The sequence below is a fragment of the Labeo rohita genome, chromosome 11 (genome assembly GCF_022985175.1).
Source record: "Labeo rohita strain BAU-BD-2019 chromosome 11, IGBB_LRoh.1.0, whole genome shotgun sequence".
Classification (NCBI taxonomy): Eukaryota; Metazoa; Chordata; class Actinopteri; order Cypriniformes; family Cyprinidae; genus Labeo; species Labeo rohita.
Window position 1 is genome coordinate 15,773,139 of NC_066879.1, and position 22,195 is coordinate 15,795,333.

At 33.5% G+C, this 22,195-nt stretch overlaps 3 protein-coding genes across 10 annotated transcripts in view; 1 reads left to right on the plus strand and 2 right to left on the minus strand.

Moving 5' to 3' along the window:
- ccdc50b (coiled-coil domain containing 50b) overlaps positions 1-11,717 on the minus strand; it is a 23,604-nt gene extending 11,887 nt beyond the window's left edge. For 2 of the 5 annotated variants that reach the window (XM_051123059.1, XM_051123058.1), the window contains exons 1-5: positions 11,081-11,717; positions 10,059-10,154; positions 2,991-3,053; positions 2,779-2,902; positions 2,335-2,425 (exon numbers count right to left, since the gene is read on the minus strand). In XM_051123059.1, coding sequence (XP_050979016.1) covers positions 2,335-2,425; positions 2,779-2,902; positions 2,991-3,053; positions 10,059-10,107 — 327 coding nt within the window. In that variant the 5' untranslated portion in view covers positions 10,108-10,154; positions 11,081-11,717. Of the gene's footprint in view, positions 1-2,334; positions 2,426-2,778; positions 2,903-2,990; positions 3,054-5,635; positions 6,066-10,058; positions 10,155-11,080 lie in introns of those variants that run through there. The other 3 variants (XM_051123057.1, XM_051123055.1, XM_051123056.1) reach the window with 3 other exon arrangements.
- Positions 11,718-14,572: 2,855 nt separating this feature from the next.
- uts2b (urotensin 2, beta) lies at positions 14,573-17,075 on the plus strand. Its single transcript, XM_051123060.1, has 4 exons — positions 14,573-14,678; positions 15,610-15,735; positions 16,676-16,719; positions 16,814-17,075. Exons 1-4 carry the CDS (start codon positions 14,573-14,575, stop codon positions 16,913-16,915), a joined length of 378 nt encoding a protein of 125 aa, XP_050979017.1. The 3' UTR covers positions 16,916-17,075.
- Positions 17,076-17,521: 446 nt separating this feature from the next.
- per3 (period circadian clock 3) overlaps positions 17,522-22,195 on the minus strand; it is a 33,837-nt gene continuing 29,163 nt past the window's right edge. For all 4 annotated transcript variants that reach the window (XM_051122353.1, XM_051122355.1, XM_051122356.1 and 1 more), the window contains exon 23: positions 17,522-20,555. In XM_051122353.1, coding sequence (XP_050978310.1) covers positions 20,418-20,555 — 138 coding nt within the window. In that variant the 3' untranslated portion in view covers positions 17,522-20,417. The remainder of the gene's footprint in view (positions 20,556-22,195) is intronic.

Genomic DNA, 22,195 nt, shown 5'->3' on the forward strand with positions numbered 1-22,195 from the left:
CAAAACAGAACTCCAAATCAACCACAAAATGGTTTAAAAAAAAAAAAAAAAAGAGAGAGAGAAAATAAATAATAGTAATAAAAAAAATTGTTTAATGAGCTTACATGAAAAATAAGCTGAAATTAAAGTCTTATTTAAAATTAAAATATAAAAATAAATAAAATCTTCATAAGAATATAACATTTCCAAATGCACAACCATTAAAAACGTTTTTTTTAATTACTGTACACAATATATTCAGTTTTAGAAAATATACAATTAGCAATTTTAAAAAATATTTTAAACACTTTTGAAAATTTTAAAAAATACTTGTTAAATTCAGTTTTGCCATTTCTTCTCATATTTATTTTTGCAATGCATTTTTGTAGTCCATTCACTAATAATATTGTTGATATTTTCACTGTTTGCAATGGTTTATTAATTACTATTTTCATAATGTGATTAATTCAAATATGTGCTGTCAAACGATTAATTGCAATGAATCGCATCCTAAATAAGTTTTTGTTTACATATTATATGTATACAGTGTATATTTATTATGTATATATACACATATAGTATATATTGTGAAAAACTTTCAGTGTATTTACATGTATACATTTATATTCATTAATAATTGATGTTCTATATTCATATTTTTAATATATAAACCAACCATAATTTTTTTAAATATATCATGCATATATGAATAAAATGTGCGTGTATTTATATATGCGTGTCAGATCTGCATCACATTCAGCAGAGGCAGCTCTTAAAGTAATAGCAGCACAAAATAAAAACAAAATTGTTTATTTTGGATGCGATTAATCATGATTAATTGCTTGACAGCACTAATTAAAATCAAAACCAGTTGTATTAAAACCAGTTAGGGTCATTCTGACCTGCAAGTATAATAAATATTAATAATTATAATAACAGTTCATGGAACCCACACCAATTTAAAAAAACAAAAATATCCAATAATGTGATGTCCCTGTTTAATAGACAATAACAATATGCGACTCTGGACCAATAGTCAATTTTAAATTCAGGTTAATTAAGGTTATATCCCAATGATTTTTGGCATAAAAGAAAAATTGATATTTTTGACCCATACAATGTATTGCTGCCAGTTGCTACAAATATACCCATGCTACTTATGACAGGGTCACATGTTTTTATGATATTTTGACTACTGAACTAGGACATTTTCCATTTCTCAAATCTGATCACCTTAATGTAAAAATAATAATGTCTTAATAGTGCAACATTAGTGATTTAAAGGCAACAGTAAGGGGTTTGTGTCTCAAATCTGGAACTAGTGGACAAACACAATAATGTTTAATTGCATTAAATACAAAATATCGAAGCCGAACATATTCTTTGTCTCTTTAAGTGAAACAGAGTACTACAGACCATACTTCCTCAAGACGTCTTTCTAAAGAATGGAATAAAGGGCTCCAGACAGACTGCCTCAGAAAGCCTCTTGTAAGTAGTCTTTCCACAAATACAGAACCTCACTGTTTCACCACTGAAGCATCCGGCGGGACGCGGCCTCCCAGATGACGTCCACCTCCTCAACAACAAATCACTCGTCACCCCGGACACGCCATGGGAACACTTTCAAAAACCACTCCTGACAACAAAGATGACAAAGCTGCTCCTTTAAGCGACAGAAATGTCGCTCAACAGCTAAATAAAGGACATAATGGAATACTTGAAGCCAATGGGTATCAGGGTGCAAGATCCGACTCGGGCCTCAGCCTTCTCACTCTCTTCTACCTTTTATGCTTGTTCTCTTCTTTATTCTTCACTGCAAAAGCATTTCTACATAACCACCACTCTTCTCATAGGTGTTTTAATCAGCTTAACGAGAGAGAACAGATAATTAACAACAGATAGTGCTATAAATTGTAGTCTGTTACTGATTACAAATTGGATTACGCATATTAGATAAGGTGATTACTTTTTGATTACTTTTGCACTAAAATACATTCAATTCTGTGTTACAAATACATTCAAATAGAAAGCAGTTATTTTAAATAGTAACTTTTTTTTTAGAATATTACTGCTTTTGCTGTATTTTAGATCAAATAAATGAAGGCTTGGTGAGCAGTAAAGACTTCTTTGAAAACAAAAATTCTTGATTGGTAGTGTATAATCATAGATCTAAATACAAAGTAACATCAGCATGCAATATCAGATATTTATAGAAATAAATCAAAGCTACTACCACTATTTTTATAACAGTGAGCAACGACTTAGAACATCACTCATGTTTACTTTGGAAAATGTAAGCGCCTCGTTTCATCAGTTTTTCCATGTTTATCTTTGTCATGTTTTGATGAAACGTACCTCATCCTCTTTCTCTCGCCTCCTGGTCTCTTCCGCACACCTCTGAAGCTCCTCCTGGATCATCTGTGCATATCTGCAGTCCTCTTCCTCCCTGTAAACAAGACGGAAAGTTTAATTTATTATATGTTGTTTATAATATATGCTATTTGCTTTCCTCTTTTGTGCCATTTGCAATTTCTTGCAGTCCATACTCCATATAAGCATTGAAAAAAGCAAACTTTAGTGAATCACGTCAGGCTAATTTTACTCTAAAGCTTCAAACAATTTTCCTTGTGGTTTTTCATCTTACACTTCAAAATATACAAGCAAATTAAGTTATGCAACACGAATGAGTCAATGCGCATCTGTTTCCACAAAGCAGTTTGAATATCCTTAATGTCTGTGGTTTTGCAATGTTGCTAACTGAGTAATGCTGGGCACGTGTCAAGGCCTGATGGTGCTTACAGTTGCCGCAGGTCCTGGTGAAGATCCGCTCGCTGTTCCTCTTCCTCCTGCAGCCTCCGGGCTAAACGAACATCGCTCTGCACCGCCTGGTTCTTCTGGATGTTGGTGCTGTAGAACTGCTCAACTGACACGATAAAAATGAATCAGGTCTATTTAAACCCAGTCAAAAGGAAGGATGAGCGAGATTACAGGAAGAAGATGTTTATACTTACTTTCCTGCTCTTGAAGACTGTGAGCCAAAGCACCGTCCTCTAACACAGAGAAACACTGGCACACTGGGGAAAACCACAAAAATACAGTGTTAAAAAAAGACATTATTAAAATAGTAAGTCATTAAATGCTACATTATAGTATTTTTACCACAATTGAAAGAAAGCAGTAAGGGCTGGTAAAGGGTTGGTAATTTGCAGAATTCTCAGTGGACAGCTTGTGCAAATAAACAATGCTATCAACGTGTGCAATTCATTCTAGGACTGGTTTATGTTTGGGCCCATCTCTGTCTTCGCTCTGCAAATAATGCCACACTGGGGCCCAAACAGGAAAACTACTGCCAAGCCAACTGGGTCAACAATTTAAACACAATGGCTCAGAGGAAAATCACATTACGCCCAGTAAGATTGCAGAGGTGTGTGAGTGTGATCAGCCAAAACGACTGCTCATATCAAATGCCATGTCTGACAGGAGTCTATTGAACGGCCATTAAACAACATCAACCTGAAGAAAGATCTTAAAGCAAACACTTTGTCACACAAAAGACTGCTGAAGGTCAAACAAACTCTTCACATTAAACATGCGCAGCTATAGTTCTCTCAAAGCTATAAACAAATGTTCTAACATTAACAGAACATTTATTAAAAGTTCACTGTTGGAAAAACGTTTTTTTCTGAAATGTTTTTTAAATGTTATTACTTGATTCTGAATGTTCAGAGAACATTTAAAAGTAACGTTTGCAAAAATGGAACGTTTTCCTCTTTTCCTGCATCGACAGAATTTTCTGGCTTTCCGTGTTTTTTACTGTTTTACAGTAGGCGCTATTACACATCTTTTGAAAGAGTACTTAACGTTTGGATCAAAACATAGTCAAGAATCAGAAGAATCATATGTAAAATAGCATGATCATCAAGCATTAAACAGCATATAAATTAAAACTGCCTAACAATACCGACTGAAACATGGACCCAGGTAGCTTTGGGGTGTTAATGTAAGTGATTTACCACATCCATGTTTTGATATTTGTAATCGACTGATCATTGCGTCAAAACTGCACGTCAAAACCATCTTTTTTACTATGGAGGCGACGATTCGCGCCAATTTGCACCGGAAACTGTTAGCAAGATTCCTGAGGTAAGCTTTGCTTGAAATCATATTTTGCTTACATTTATTAACAAAAGCAATACTTCCTGCTGTTGTTTTATACTGGATTAAAAGCACAGCAACAGCGAATAAGGTTCATTGTCAATAGTGTAGTAACTAAAGCATATATTAGTAACTTAGTGTAAATAAAAGCTTTCTGTTGCTCAGCGCAGCGAAAACTCAATGAAAACTGATTTAAAAACAATTATCTTTTTCCACTTTCACCCAAAATTCCCTAAAGTAAAGATACCTTTACAAATGACTGAATCTGACCTGGAAATACTGTTTTTCACGACGAGTCATCACTTGAAGTAAACAACGCCTGATTATTGTTGCTGAAAATTGTCAATTATTGTCATGTTTTAAGCTGTACGTATTGGTCGAACCGGGAAAAATATTTGGAGTACTATAGACTGCCAAAAGTTATAACAAATCAAGGAAAAGTGTGCGAAAAACTGTCTGAGGAACAAAAGGCGTTTGTGGTTGGCCAAACTGAACCAGGACTTCCAGGGCAAGAATCTTGACAACATTCCTGTTTATTCTTATCATTTCCGGCCAGGTGGGTGAAATATTAGGTTAATATCTTAACTGATACTGCTTGTACGTATCTTTATCTTTAACCTGCATATGCTGGTTAGGTAGATTTTGATGCTGGGATGCTGGTTTATGATGGTCCTTTGCTGGTCCTTAGCTGGTTTAAGCTGGTCCTGGACCAGCAAAGGACCAGCATCAAAACCTACCTAACCAGCATATGCTGGTTTTTTCAACAGGGCACCACCTATTAACTTTAGTTTGTAAAAATATTGCGCCCTTTCCTGCTTACTAAGTTCTTCTCTATATGATTCAGCAGCTTTCACACATTTTCTGTGGTTTAGACAGTATAAATTAGCAAAACAACGCATTCGGTAGTACATTAACCATGCAATCCATGCTGTTGTTTATATCCGAGTGTGCATCCAGGTAACTGACCAAATTGTGGCGTTAGTGCAAACGCTCTATTGTTTTCATAACTTATGAATATTAGCAATGTTCTTATGTTAGCTGGGTACTTGATTCAGAACATTCAGAGAACATTCAAAAGTAACATTCTCATGTCTGCAAAATAAAATGGAACTTTTTGAACATTGAGAACTTTTAGAATTTTAGAGTAAACATTCAGTTAACAAAATATATCTTTGTTAGCTGGGTATATAAAACAACAGTCCTCCTTTACCCTCCCTGTCACATGCTCTCTGTAAGTGTGGAAAAATCAGTGCGCTAATAAAAGCTCATGAACTATCGCACAAGCATGTTAAACATCAGAGTCATAAACGCTGACACTCCAATATAAAAGACAGCTTGTCTAATTACAGATCTGTCAGTGCCTTAGGAAATTTTAAAGACATATTAAGGAAGCATATATCACTATAAGACAAGTTTCTATTGAAACAAACAATCAGACATATGCAAGTTTATATAACCATTTCAGAATAGTATTTAAAACTTATTCTGCAATGGATTTTACCGTTTTCCAAGATGCGTCTGCGTCCATGAATCAAACTCCGTCTACTGTCATGCAGTATATACACGCATGCATGCAAGCTCATCCTATATGGTGATGGTCGGTCTGTCGTGCTCTTCTGTTAGTAAACAGCACTGGTGCTCGAGTAGATGGATTTAAAAAAAAAAGGCTAGGGGGAAAAAAAACCCTGCCGGCACCTCCACCCTGATCCAGGATGGAAAAGCTGACATGGGCCCTCTCAGGACAGAAGCCTGTTTCATAAAGGTTGGCATACTCACTAAATGCCATGAAAAGGGTTTTTTGTGCATAATAAGAGTGTTGTGCACCTTAAAATTAGAACCGGCCTTTAACTAGAAATAGTGACGTGCAAACCAAAGGAAATACCTTTTATGCATTTCAAGATAGATATGTGAACATGAGTGATCAACTCGAATACTTTGGTTGGTGCTAGATTTCCTACAGCTTTGATTTGGAGGGGAAAAGTAACAATAGTTCTGAAAATAAAACTTCTTTTGAATTCTAAAAAACAACCTAACTAGTTACACATTCACGGTCAAGACATTTCAGAATAGAATGACTTTTTGACTTTTAATTATTTTACCAAAATAGGAGGGATCATACAAAATGCATGTTATTTTTTATTTAGGACTGACCTGAATAAGATATTTCACAAAAAATGCGTTTACATATATATATTTTTTGTTCTCGAGTCCCTAGTTTTTGTCCTGAACAGTTAAAGATCCATCTTTTCACACTGAGGACAACTGAGGGACTCATACACCACTATTACAGAAGGTTCAAATGCTCAGGGATGCTTCAGAAGGAAAAACTACGCATTAAGAGCCGGGGGGTGAAAACTTTTAAAAAGAACGAAGATGTGTACATTTTTCTTATTTTGCCTAAATATATTATTTTTTTCCATTTAGTACTGCCCTTCAGAAGCTATAGAAGATGTTTCCCAGAAGATAAAATAATCTAATTTTACCCTGATCTTTAAATTCAAAAAGTTTTCACCCCCTGGCTCTCAATGCATGGCTTTTTTTCTCTTCTGGAGCTTCAGTGAGCGTTTGAACCTTCTGTAATAGTTGCATATGAGTCGCTCAGTTGTCCTCAGTGTGAAAAGATGGATCTCAAAATCATAGATCCACTATTGGAAAGGGTTCAAATACACAAAAATGCTGAAAAACCAAAGAATTTGTGAGATCTGAAGAACAGCAGGCAGTTTAACTGTTCAGGACAAACTAGGGATTTGTGAACAAATAAAAATATATTAAAATGCCTTTTATGTGAAATTTCTTATTCAGGTAAGTCCTAAATAAAAATAACACGCATTTTGTGTGATCCCTCCTATTTTGGTAGAATAATAAACATTTGCAGATTCTGCAAGGTGTATGTAAACTTTTGATCTCATCTGTATTTGATAAAAAATACAATAAAAACTGCTTTCGCCAGTGAAAAAGTCATCTGGTCTGAATCAGAAGAGAAATATGCACAGATCAAGCACCGTTTACAAGCCAAAACAGTTCAAAAACAAATACGTGTGTGGATTTTAATGTGAGAAGACAACAGGGGATGGACTTTTTTACTGGAGGAACCATTATTATGGACTGTCGATGCCTATTTTGGCGTTAATTATAGATTTTCTTCTTACAGACACACAGCTTTTCACTTCACAAGACACTGACTGATGGCCTGGAGTCGTGCTGATTACTTGTGGATTATTGTGATGTTTTTATCAGCTGTTTGGACTCTCATTCTGACGGCACCCATTCACTGTAGAGGATCCTTGGGTGAGCAATTGATGACATTAAGAAACAAACTCATCTGAGATGACTTGAGGGTGAGTACTGGTGAGTTCGGCTGAACTATTCCTTTAAAGAGACCAAGGACAATGAAGGGCAGTTAAGTTTGCATTTTTGTAGTAATAAGACCGTGGTCTTTCACAGTCGTTTGACCCCCCTCAGCTGAGCGGAGGCCCCCGGGCCAAACAGATGGTGCTATTCAGAGTCCGAGAAACAAAGAAAAGCAAGAAAAGACAGTAATCGGGACCCCTGCATGAAACTATCGCGCTTTATCCCTCATCTTTTCCTGTACGCTGCTCTCCTCTCCCAATCTCTCGCTTTCTCCTGCAGTTCTTTGTCTATATTTGGCACGAGAAGCAGAAGCTATAAATATCCGGCAGTGAAGTTAAAGGGGGGGGTCATGCATGAACTCAAAGAAACAGGTCAGAAGCGCTGATCTGAAACCAAGTGAGCGCATACGATGCCTTGAAATGCATTGTGGGTAGGCAGATCACTGAGTAGGTGTTTATGTAGTGTCCAGTTTCATGTACAGACAGTGTGTCTGCTTTCTAGGTACAACTACAGCTGTGCATAAGTTTATATGTACAATCCAAACAGTACTTCACCCTTTCCACATGCATTCTTCTTGTTTACAGATTTGTGATGTAAACTGACATTCTAATCATCTAAAGAACTTTTTCCAAAAGATCTGGAAATGCTAATAAAGAACCTTTATTTTTAAGAGTATGCCTTTGTCTGTCTAAATACTCCTGCACTTGAACTCCTCACACCCGTTTTCCTGCCTCCAGCTTTTAGGCCAAAACGGGAGAAGATTGGAATCTCGACCCAAATCCTGTTTAAGAAACGGGAACGCCGGGAAGCTGTTGAGCTCATCCAGGGCAGATAAGAGCACGAGTGTGCGGACGGTGTCCAGCTCTTATCTGCCCCACACAACGCTATTCTCCTTGATCTGTCCTGGGCTCACATCACATTCCTGAACGCTGATCTCATCTCCTACAACACACAGCGGCAGCTCTGCCAAATAACATCTCAGACAACACAACTCAGCCGGAAAACCTGCACTGGGATATTAACCAGGTGCTGATCAAGCATTCAACAAGTTTTTAGCAAGATGTTTTTCTCTGAATGCTTTCTCTTTCAGAGAACTGATAGATTATGGATAATTACAAGTAGGTTTGCTGTAAATAAATACATTTTTGCAAGTGCACTTGTTTCCTGCATGCACTAACAGGGATGAAGAACGCTTAATTTTACACAGTTTTTTAAAAGTATATTTATATGATGCATTTACCCAAAGCAACATACAGCCAGTGTTATTTTAGTATTATATATATAATATTTAGTGTTATTTTAGCATTATTGATATAATATTATAGTTTTTGTTAATATTTTCAATATTAATATTTTCATTTTAATTTCAGAAAAGCTACTGTAATGTTTTCGTTTTTGTCTTTTTTTCCATTTTTTTTCATGCCATTTTATACTTATTTATTTATCATTTAGCTTATTTTTTTTTAATTTATTGTTATTTTAGTATTTTAATTTAAACTGAATTTTTAAAAAAATTATTTTATTTCAACTAATGTTTATTTCAATTAATTTTTTAGTTTTTTAGTTTTAAAGTTTTTATTAACAATAATAACCCTCATACTTTTGTAGTATTTATTAATATTTTGATTTTAATTTTTATTTCTATTTTCAAATTTAATTTCAATTTTAGATTAAGTTCTAGAGATTTTTGTATGGGCAGTTTTTGGTTTTAATTGATAAGTTTTTAAACATATTCATATTAAGCTTTACGTTTTTCACTTTTTTAGTTTCAACGTTTTAGTTTCAATAATTGTAATATTTATACTTTAACTCACTTGCTTAATTTTTTTTTTAAGTTTTTCTAATTTATCTAATATTTATATTTTATTTTAGCTTTACTTCTATAAATGAAAACATTTTCATTTTAAATTTAGAAAAGCTACTGTAATGTTGTGTTTTCACATCATTTTTATTTATTTATCATTTAACTTATTTTTTAGTTTTGATTTGTTTTAATATATTTTTTTAAATTTAAACTGGATTTTTAAAAATAATTTTATTTTATTTCAACTAATGTTTATTTAATTTAATTTAATTTAAGTAATTTTTTTGTTTATAGTAACAATAATGACCCTCATCCTCTTGTACTATTTATTAGATTAAGTTCTACTGATTTTTGAATGGGCAATTTTATAAGTTTTCAGCTTAAAGTTATAGGTTTTTAATATTTCTTTTAAGCTTCACTTGTGTTTTAGTTTCAATAATTTTAATAATTATACTTTTACTTATTTTCATACAATATCATTTATTTTATTTCAGTTAGTTGAGTTGCCAAGACGACATTTCAAATTTTTGCTTAAGTTTAGGTTTTTCTAATTTATCTGATATTTATGTTTTATTTTAGCTTTACTTCAATAAATAAAAACTGTTTTTTAATAGTTTTAGTTACCTAATATCAACACTGCAACATTTTAAAAACCTTCTTTGTATGAACAGTGGGTTCCTTGTTTAAATACAATGACACTTTTACCATGCATATCTAAAGAGATATTAAAATAATTAAAGATGCAAAACAGAAAAACCCAGGCACATACCGTCATAAACACCGGGCAGATGAGATTTGTCAATGTCGGTTTCTGCCATGGCTGATTCCTTACTGACCTCACAATCTCATGATGTTCTGAAGAAACCTGCAGCATCACACACAGGAGAAAAAACAAACATGTGCCATTAACAGTTTTTACAGGTTACTAGTATAACTAGAACAATTTCTTATCAGTGTCAACCACTAGAAGCAATCCGTATGACTTCTGTAACATGCCAGCCGTAACCTAATCTCAATAAATCCTGGAACAATAACACACATTGTGTCAAGGATGAAGACGCTGGCAAAGTTCTTATTTCCTTCGGAATTTGTTTCCTGTTTATGAGCCATTAATCTAATATTGATAAGCTTAGGAAATTATTTTTGTGTATCAATAACAAGAAAACACAAATATAATCCAATCAACATAATTATAATCAAGTATAATGCTGAAATAAATTTACCTATGAATGACAGCATGGCTATGGTAAAGTTTAGCGGTCAGGTTAGATTGACCTTGCAAAAAATATTGCAATGCAAATCACAGCCAACACTAAAATTAATGCAGTATGATATAAACACAACATGCAAAATGACTGTAATGCATGAGTAAAAAGTGTAAAATGCATTGCAGTGTAGTAATACCAGTAAAATGTTTAAGTGCATGTCTGATTTGTGAAGCTGAATTATTCAACACATGAATAAGTAGGTTAACAGCTTTAAACAAAATGCTAATTGTTGTAGTTTAACAATTTCCATTACAGTAACACATGAAAAACTAGGTCACACTGTCAGTTTCAGTGTTGCTGTTTCTGCTTTCACTAAGAACACTAATGAACCACATACTTTATGTATAAACTTACGTAAACTGTATATATAAAACAAATATTTAATGTCAATGCTCTACTTTTTTTTAAGTTAATTTGTTTAGTTGCACGTAAATAGACTTTATAATGAATGTAAGAGCAACATAAACACGCTAATAGAGAATTGCTTCAGAAAACAATGAAAACATGATAAAAACAAACTTACTCTCTTCTGTCACTGCAGACGCGCAGATCCGTGGAAGTCCCGTCGCATCCACACGCGCGCACACGCACACACACACTTGAATCAGGGGTGACACACAATAAAAAACAAACACTCGTGTGTCGTGTGACTGACTGTAGTCTATCACAGTATCATCATCTCTCCAGCATGAGCTCTGTGTCCTCCGTTTTTCGTGTTTGGGGGATTTTTCCTCACACACAATGACAGTTTGAGTTCGGCCGCTACTTTTGTTCTCAGTCAAAACAAAGAGAATCATGTGGAGTTTCACACGTGTCTTTCGCGCCACCTGCTGCTCATTTTGAGGAATTGTTTCAAAACTTTGTTAAACGTAACTCTTATGATATTTTCGGGGCATGTCTACATAAACGTTTTATGCCTGACTGCTGTATTGACCAGTTTTAAAATATTTTTTACCTTTTGTCCCACTCAAAAGGTCATTAGCAGTATATCTGAACACTCTCAGGAAAACAGGTACAAAAGCTGTCCCTGGGACAGTACTCTTTTAAGGGGTACACCGTTGTGTCTTATTTACCCCAAAAGGGTGCATATTAGTACCATTTGAAAGTGTACTGACCCAATGACAATTTTTGCTTTTCAGATTTACAAAAAGAAGCTTTGGGTTGTTTTTTTGTTTGTTAGCTTGATTGATAGATAGATAGATAGATAGATAGATAGATAGATAGATACATACAGTGGGTACCTCATGGTTCTCATTTGCTCTGACATGCACTGTGAGCTGTAAGGTCTTATATAGACAGGTGTGTGGCCTTCCTAATCAAGTCCAATCAGTATAATCAAACACAGCTGGACTCAAATGAAGGTGTAGAACCATCTCAAGGATGATCAGAAGAAATGGACAGCACCTGAGTTAAATATATGAGTGTCACAGCAAAGAGTCTGAATACTTAGGACCTTGTGATATTTCATTTTTTCCTTTTTTTATAAATCCGCAAAAAATGTCAACAATTCTGTGTTTTTCTGTCAATATGGGGTGCTGTGTGTACATTAATGAGGGAAAAAAAATGAACTTAAATGATTTTAGCGAATGGCTGCAATATAACAAAGAGTGAAAAATTTAAGGGGGTCTGAATACTTTCCGTACCCACTGTAGATAGATAGACAGATAGATAGACAGACGGAAAGACAGATGGACGGAAGAATGGACGGACTGAGATAGATGGATGGAAGAATGGATGGATGGGTGGATGGACGGACGAAAGGACAGACAGATTGATGGAAGAATGGACAGACAGATGATGGGATGAATAGATGAATGGATGGATGGATGGACACATGGATGGACAAACTGACAGACAGATAGAAGGACGGATAGATAGATATTTAGCTAGCTAGATAGATGGATGGATGGATGAAAGGATAGATGGACAGACAGACAGAAATAGATATACAGTGCCGATGCGCTACATGCATCCTGTGTTCGAATCCCGACTTGCGGACCTTTCCCGATCCCGCCCCCATCTCTCTCCCACTTCACTTCCTGTCAGTTCTGATCTGTCTTGTTGTAATAAAAGGCAAAAATGCCAAAAAAAATCTATCTTAAAAAAAAAAAGAAAAGAGATGGCCAGAAGGATGGATGGACAGATGGACAGACATATAGATGGACAGCTAGATAGATAGATGGATGAATAGAGGGACAGACAAAACGACAGAAGAATGGACAGACAGATGGAGGGATGGATAGATGGATGGATGGATGGATGGACACAGAGAGATATATAGATAGATGGATGAAAGGATTGATGGACAGACGGACAAACAGACAGATAGATGGACTGAAGGATGGATGGACAGATGGACAGACAGATAGATGGATGGATGGACGGACATACAGACAGATAGATGGATGACAGAAGGATGGACAGACAGATAGATGGATAGATGGACAGATAAACGGATGTATGGACATACAGACAGACAGGCAGATAGATGGACAGAAGGATGATGCATGGACAGAGATAGACGGATGGAAGAATGGATGGATGGATAAATGGAGAGAAGAATGGACGGACAGATGGAGGGACAGATGGACGATAGATGGATGGACGGACACAGAGAGATATATAGATGGATGAATAGAGGGACAGATAAAAAGACAGAAGAATGGACAGACAGATGGAGGGACGGATGGATGAATGGATGGATGGATGGATGGATGGACACAGAGAGATATATAGATAGATGGATGAAAAGATGATGGATGGACAGATGGACAGACAGAGACAGATGGAAGAATGGACAGACAGATAGAAGGAGGGATGGATGGATGGATGGACAGATATATAGATGGATGAATGAAAGGATGGATGGACAGATGGACAGCTAGATAGATGGATGAATAGAGGGATGGACAAAAAGACAGAAGAATGGACAGACAGATGGAGGGACAAATAGATTGACAGACAGACGGATGGATGGACATACAGACAGGCAGAACGATGGACAGAAGGATAGATGAAAGGATTGATGGACAGACGGACAAACAGACAGATAGATGGACAGAAGGATGGATGGACAGATGGACAGACAGATGGATGGATGGACGATCATACAGACAGATAGATGACAGAAGGATGGATGGATGGACAGAGATAGACGGATGGAAGAATGGATGGATGGATAAATGGAGAGAAGAATGGACAGACAGATGGAGGGACGGATAGATGGATGGATGGACACAGATAGATCTATAGATAGATGGACGAATGAAAGGATCGATGGACAGACAGACAGATAGAAGGACAGACAGAAGCGTGGATGGACGGACAGACAGATAGATGGACGGAGGAACAGATGGATAGGTGAATGGATAGACACAGAGAGATAAACAGATAGACGAAAGGATGGACGGACAGATGGACAGACAGACAGAGATAGATGTGCAAGCAGTGTGTCTATCACTCAGACTAATAAATGTGATTGACACGCAGCTCTGCTGCCAGAATAACTCTCACCTTTTTTTTTTGCACCATTAAGAAAATTGGTCACACTTTCTGTTTGCCATTTCCAGTCTCTTAAAATAGCAGCCGCGGGGGTCGTAAGCAGGACACACTCTCAGCAGCCTCTTAAATAAATGAATTAAGTGGGCAATTTGCCTGACTGACTCTATCCCGCAAGCTTTAACACAAAGTGTCGGTTTCCCACCTGCGTTCGGGCGGATTTACGAACTCGGCTGGATTACATCCCGAACTGGTAAAATAACGTGTCTCATCCCTGACGCACAGACTCCGCGTCTGTCTTTCAGTTTTATTGATCCATTAATTCATGCTCTGTGAATTTACAAGCACAGAATATGCGAAGGGTAGGGAGGAAGTCAGAGATGGAGATGGGGAGATGACACGGCCAGCGATGGAGGGTATATAAGTCCAGGACAGAACCAGGACGGACACGTTGAGACGAGACCCTCCTGGCTAAAGTCGTGGAAGAAAGAGTTTGTGTGTGTCTGTACGTGTCGTCATGATGTGTAAACTCTTTGTGTTCTTTGCGTTGCTTCTCACCGTCCTCGAACCTCTGCTGGGGCATCCGCTGGTCCATTCGGCAGAGATGACCTACGCCAGGCCTGGTAAGTGCTCTCATCTGCTCTCATTCACACACACTCATTCAAGTCTGCAGGTTGAAATCTAAGGTTGCTTCAGGAAATTGGGAATGTAACTCACTTAAGACAAAAGCATCTGATGCAAAGTTAAATGACAAGACTGGAAAAAAATTATGTGGACTTTATATGTATATAAAACAAAATAAATGTGATAAAATATATTTAATTATATTAAAATATAATACAACAGGCACTTTAATATAATATAATATAATATAAAGTTCAAGTTTGGTCAGTGAGATTTTATTTTTCAAAATAAATTAATGATTTTGTTAAGCAAAGACGCAATAAATGAATTAAAAGTGATAGTAAAGACATGTTTACAAAAAATGTTACAAAAATGAATATTACAAAAAATTCTAAAAAAAAAATAAATGCTGTTCTTTTAAACTTTCTATTCATCAGAAGATCCTGAAAGAAGTATAACAGTTTGCACAAAAAATATTAAGTTGCATAACTGTTTTCAACATTGATAATAAAATATATTTCTTGAACAGCAAATCAGCATATTAGAATGATTTCTGAAGGATCATGTGAAGAATGATGCTGAAATAAATAACATTTTAAAATATATTACAATAGAAAATATTTACTTTAAATAGTAATGATATTTCACAGTGTTACGGTTTGTAGTGTATTTATAATTAATATTTATATATATAATATATTATCCAAAATGTTGAAAATGTAGGAGTCTTTCATTTAAACCTAAAAAAAATTACATTTTTGATATATTAAATAAATGTTTAAATAAGACTGAATCAGCCTGATTACATTAAGATATACCAGTGACTACACTATCCATATAATTCAAAGTATGACATCAAAACTTCATAATTGAGCTGAGCATATCATAAATGTTCTTCAAGACTGATTGATGTTATACATTCACCTGTAGTTCTTGTAGAAGAGGAGCAGGTTATCAGTCCAGAAGACCTGAGTTACTCGGAGCAAGCGTATCTGTCCAGGGGCGCCGCGGGATTCGGTTACCCATCTCTCATCACTGAAGACATCAGCAGCGATGGTGAGCTGTTCATTTCGATATTTCAATACGAACGTTTATTTATGGCAAAATAATGTTTTTTTCTTACATTGTTCCAGCAATTACATTACCAGTCAAAAGTTTTTGAACAGTAAAATTTTTTAAGGTTTTTTAAATAAGTCTCTTTTGCTCACCAAGCCTGCATTTATTTGATCCAAAGTACAGCAAAACAATACAATTTTAAAATATTTGTACTGTTCAAAATAACTGTTTTCTATTTTAATATATATTAAAATACAATTTATTCATGTGATTTCAAGCTGAATTTTTAGCATCATTACCCCAGTCACATCATCCTTCAAAAATCATTCTAATATTTTGATTTGCGGCTTAAAAAAAAGTATTATTATTATTATTATGTTGAAAACAGCAGAGTAGAATTTTTTCAGGTTTCTTTGATGAATAAAAAGTTTGGATGAACAGCATTTATCTGAAATCTTTTGCAACATAATAAATGTCTTTATCACTTTTGATCAATTTAAAGCATCCTTTCTAAATAAAATAAATTATTAAAGTATTCGTTTCTATATTTCTTTCCAAAAAAAAAAAAAAAAAAAACTACAGATAAATCAGCATATTAGAATGATTTCTGAAGGATAATGTATGCTGCTGAAAACTTAGGTTTTCATCACAGGAATACATTAAAAATTAAAAAATATTTAAATAGAAAACAGTTATTTTAAATAGTAAAAATACTTCAAATTTTTAACTGTTTTTGCTGTAGTTTGGATCAAATAAATGCAGGCTTGGTGAGCAGAAAAGACCTCTAAAAAAAAAAAAAAAAAAACATTAAATAAACTTACTGTTCAAAAACTTTTGACTGGTAGTGTATAGTACCTTAAATTATAAATTATTATAATGATAAATACATTTTTATAAATAATAACTCTTACCTTACTCTTGTTCTTTGTCTCTTTCTCAGGTCTCAGAACAGCTGGATTTGTCCCAAGTCAAGCTGCAAAAGAAGTGAGTGATTTAATGAAACCCTTGACATCATTTAACATTATATCAACAGCTATGAAGGTTTATTTAAACATACTAACTCATGTTTGTCATTCAGGTCTTGCTGGAAAAGCCGTTGTTGAGTCGCTTCCTGGGAGGCAGGAAGCAGTATCGCAAACGAGGCAGCAACACAGAGTGTTTCTGGAAATACTGCGTCTGAAACATCCAGCACTTACACTGTCCTCAATGCGCTTTATGTGTAATTTTCAACACTTACACACAAACTTTGTGAGCCTGATGCACTAAAATTGCAAAAAAATATATATTTATGTTTGTAGGATAAAATAGTGGATAATTTATTTGTACATACCTGTACAAGCTTCAAGCTTTGATGTAAATAAAGTAAATATGTTTAAAAAAAGTTAGTGTGTGTTTATTACTTTAGGCCATTAAAAGACTCAAAATACAAATGGATTGCATTTAAAAACAACAGTTTAAGTCATTGTGGTCTTTTATTCATAGTTATCATGTGGTGTCACAAAATATTTCCCTGAATTTGACACAAAATGGCTTTTTTCATACAGTTTGTCGTATTTTGCACCTTTTTTTTTCGTAAAATACAATGGACTGATATTTACATTTCTTTCTTTCTAAAAACTGTACAAAATTGATCTTTCACAAAACTGTACAAATCATAGATTTTCTGTTGGTTGGGACTGACGGGTCAGTATTCGGGCCACTGGCAGCTCTCTATCGCTGCAAACTACAAACCTTTAAGGAACGACGTCTAACCTGACTTCAGGAACACCACAGGAAACGCTCACAATGACACACGTCAACTCTGACACACAACTTTCTGAACACGACAGATCAATAAATAAAAAAAGACAAGATAACAAAAATAAATTTGATGAAAATTGTACAATTTTTGGGTACTTTATGATAGATTTGAGAAGTTTTATATTTTTTAAACTCAGAAATAAAGGTACAAACACTGTCTCTGGGGCAGTACCTTTTCAAAAGGTATTAATATGTACCATTTAGGTACTAATACGTACCTTTGAGGTACTAATATGGACCCTGTAGTGGTAAATAAGGTGCAAAGGTGTAGCTTTTAAAGGGTATTGCCCCAGTGACAGTTATTGGACTGTATTTTATATTCTTCTTCAGGTCACAATTCACCAAAAATATCAGAAAATAAAAGATAAATATTAATATTTTTTTTATATAAAATGCATTATTATTATTACTATTATTAATAATAAAAGTAATAATAATAAATACATTAAAATACAATTAAGAACCATTAAGATTGCATTGCTATGTCTGCATTTTGTCAATTTATCAGATTTTGAGACTGATAGCAAATTTCATCGCAAAATAATGAATAAAAAAATAAAATAAAATAAAATAAATGTATACATATACAGGGTTCGTACAGACACTGTAAAATGAAATACCAGGATTTTCAAGGACTTTTCACGCACTATTTTGATTTTTAAACACTTCAATCAGAGATCTCACTTATCAAACAATGTCTTTTCTTTCTAATTAAAACCATGGTAATTTTTTGTAAGGGATTTGTAACTGGTTTGATGTTTTCTACTGTCTAATAAATATTTAAAAAAAAAATCAAAAAAAAAAAAAAAATAAAATAAAATAAAATAAAATATATATATATATATATATATATATATATATATATATATAGATATACACGAAACCACTCCAAAATCCTGATCTGAACTGAATCAAATGATTTGCGAACCTGCTCCTAAACTCCAATCTGAATCAAATGATTTGCTTTCCACACTCCAAACTTACGATGTGAAGCAAAAGATTCACAAACCTGCTCCAAAGTTCCAATCTAAATCAAATTATTTGCAATACACAATCTGAAGTCCCAATCAGAATCAAATGATTCACTACATGCAAAGTTCCGATCTAAATCAAATGATTCACAATCCCACTCCGAAGTCCCAAATTATTCGCGATACGTGCTCTGAAGTCCCGAACTGAATCAAATGATTTGCGAACCCATTCCAAAGTTCTGATCTAAATCAAATGATTCGCGAACCCACTCTGAATTCCCAAATTATTTGCAATACGTGCTCTGAAGTCCCGATCTGAATCAAATGATTCGCAAACTCACTCCAAAGTTCGAATTGAAGCAAAAGATTTGCGAACCTGCTCCAATGTTCCAATCTAAATCAAATGATTTGCGATACGCACTTTGAAGTCCCAATCTAGATCAAATGATTCATGATACACGAACTAAAGTCCCGATATGAAACAAATGATCCGTGATACGCGAGCGCTCCACTTTGTGACACAATAGTTTATTTGATTTGGAGTTTCAAAAAACTCATCACTACGTGCTTTTTAAAACTGTTACAAGCGATGCTGAAATTAAAAAATAATTTTAACTTTTAATTTGATCTGTTTTTTGCTAGTGAATCACTTGAAATGAATGATCGAAGTCACAAGTTTGAATCAATCGAAGCGGTTCCATCGTAAATGACTCCGTTTCATCTATTCCTCTCTTCACGTCTTCAGCCATGTTTACACGACATTGTCAGTACTACTACTGGCTTAGCTAGTTTTGTTTTAACAATTTTAACTGAAATAAGTATTTCAATAAAAAGTATTTTATTTTTTGAACTGCCTGAATTTTGCATGAAAAAATATATAAAACAATTAAACACCTATTTCATAGATACATTGTCTTTCAATTCAAGCACTTTTCAAGTACTTCTTCAGGAATATTGCTATATTAAAGGTTTTCCAGCCTTACATTTCAAAAAGTCAAATTCAAGTACTTCAAGAAGCACTTTAAGCAGTTTGTACGAACCCTGTATATATATATATATATATATATATATATATATATATATATATATATACAAACATTTTTTGTTGCTATCAACTTATCGACCCAACAGAAACAAGAGAAAAATATCTGTATATTATGAATACACCATTACTGTGAGTTTTATACCATAGTAAGACATTGCTTGACATCTTTCAGTCACAGGTATAGTGGAAAAATACTTGAAATTGAGAACAGAAAAATGAAGAAACACACTGACGGAAAAACTACTTTAAGGCCTCATTCAACTTTGGATCATTTCGATTGGATGAACGCAATAACGAATGAAGATCTTTGTGCTCTGGACCAAACTTCATTCATTTCCAGTCATAGACACTACTAGATTTTGGTGGTGAGTGCTAAGGTTATTTAGTAACTGCACAGGACGTTGCAGGATTGTGGGACATTTATACGCATTTATATCTGCGCAAGTGGTCAGGAAACTCATTACAGGATCATAAACCCTCCTGAGCCTGCAAGATTCAGTAGAGGACACATTATTCATTAACAAGAAACTTAATTAAAAAAAAAACAAAAAACACAACAACATTTGGGCAACAGTCTAAAAAAAAAATACAAACTACACTGGTGACGTCACTACCAAACCATAGTCTGATATTCACAGTTTTCTGGGTCCAAGGACTGTAACGTTCACTGTCCGTCTCCTGCGAGTGTCTGAAGTCACTCTGACGCGGTTTGATCGAGTGCAAAGGGCTCGCCTCGTTTCGTGATTCAGGAGGAATTATGAGAGGCCGGCGCACGGATGCGGGCGTCTCTCTCTTCCTGCGATTCCCAGCTGAAAGCGGAGGAATCACTGAGTCCCAGAAGGTCGGAAGTACGGCAGCGCCTGCGATCAGGTGTCTGTGTTGGGTCTGGCGTCCTGTGGCGGACAGTCTTGCGGAGAGGACCTGTCAGGAGTCGGAGGGTTTGGAGAGTCAGTCTGGAGATTCAGTTCTTCACCCGGTTCCATGGTGTTACAACTCACACAACCCTAAAAAAAGATATAAATAGATTAGATAGGGCTCAAAAGATGCAAATCAGCATATTAGAATGATTTCTGAAGGATCGTGTGACACTGAAGACTGGAGTAATGAAGCTGAAAATTCAGCTTTGGTTCACAGAAATAAAATATATTTTAATTGGTTATTTTAAATTGGTGAGCAACCACAAACTTAGTATAAAGAATAGTGTCACACAATTACAAATGATTCAAATCAAATCATATCTTCATAAAAAATTAATTATATCAAGTTAATTATAGTAAAATATTCTAATTTTATTTTTTTGTATTTTATATATATTTTTATATATATTTGCAGGGTTGCAAACTGCGCATTAAATGTAAAATAAAATAAAAACCTTGTAAAATAAAAATTAAATCTTTTTATTTGCTATATAAATATACATATAAAATGTTTTAAAATTATTTAAAAAATAGAAAAAAAAATTACTTAAATATATATATATATATATATATATATATATATATATATATATATATATATATATATATATATAAATAAATAATCATATATAATAATTATATTAAAACTACAATAAAAATTAATAAAATAAAATAAAAAAAACAAATGAATTAAAAACACTCATAAAACATTTAGCCTTTTGAGCAGGGATATTATTGTTTTTATTATATTAAAATAACACGGTTATTATTTTATTATTATTTTATTATAGTAAAATATTTTGTTACTTGAAATAAAATAAACATTAACTGAAATAAAATAAAAAAAATAAAATAGAAACATAGTTTGACAATTTTTTATATATAAAATTAAATTAAATTAAATTAAAATAAAATAAAATATATGCAATTATGATTTTTTTTTTTTTTTTGTAGATATACATAATTTTATATATTTTAGCAACACATTTACATTCATTCATCATTTTGGACATTATATATTTTAGCAGGGTTGGAAACCGCATATTAAATGTAAAAAAATAAAAAATAAATTATTATAGTTATATTATAGTTAAGTAAAACTAAAACCATGAAAAATACTTTGTATATATAAAATAATATAATATAATTCTATAATTATAAATATATATTATATATAATAAAATAAAATAAAATAAAAATGAAATAAAAACACTCATAAAATATATAGCCTTACCTTCTAAAGAGTAGGGATATCATAGTTAACTAAAACTAAAACCATAAAAAAAAGTGTTAGTTGAAATAAAAAAAATATATAGATATATATTTAAAAAATATATATTAACTGAAATAAAATAAATATTTAAAAAATATATATATATATAAAAAAAAAACTTTAAATATTTTGACAACTACCTGATTTTATATATAGAAAAATTAACCAAAAATATACAAATAAAATATAAAAACAATTTTACAACTGTTTATATTAAAAAATTCATGAACTAACTGAATTAACTAAAATAAATATTTTTGTTACTAGAAATAAAATAAATATTAACTAAAAAAAATAATAATAATAAAACAGAAAAATAGCTATATATCTATATATTCAGGCAGTTGTCAGAACAACATTTAACTTGATGTACTAAAAAAAAAAAAAAAAAAAAGAAACTACTCACACATTTAAGACTAACAAATCAATAATTAATAAAAATGTCAACAACACA

What these genes read in the sequence shown, in the direction of transcription:
- uts2b (XM_051123060.1), top strand. Translation starts at nt 14,573, where the DNA reads ATGATGTGTAAACTCTTTGTGTTCTTTGCGTTGCTTCTCACCGTCCTC. An exon ending in TGAAGACATCAGCAGCGATG is followed by an intron (nt 15,736 to 16,675) that starts GTGAGCTGTTCA and finishes TCTCTTTCTCAG; the next exon opens with GTCTCAGAACAGCTGGATTT. An exon ending in CAAGTCAAGCTGCAAAAGAA is followed by an intron (nt 16,720 to 16,813) that starts GTGAGTGATTTA and finishes TTTGTCATTCAG; the next exon opens with GTCTTGCTGGAAAAGCCGTT.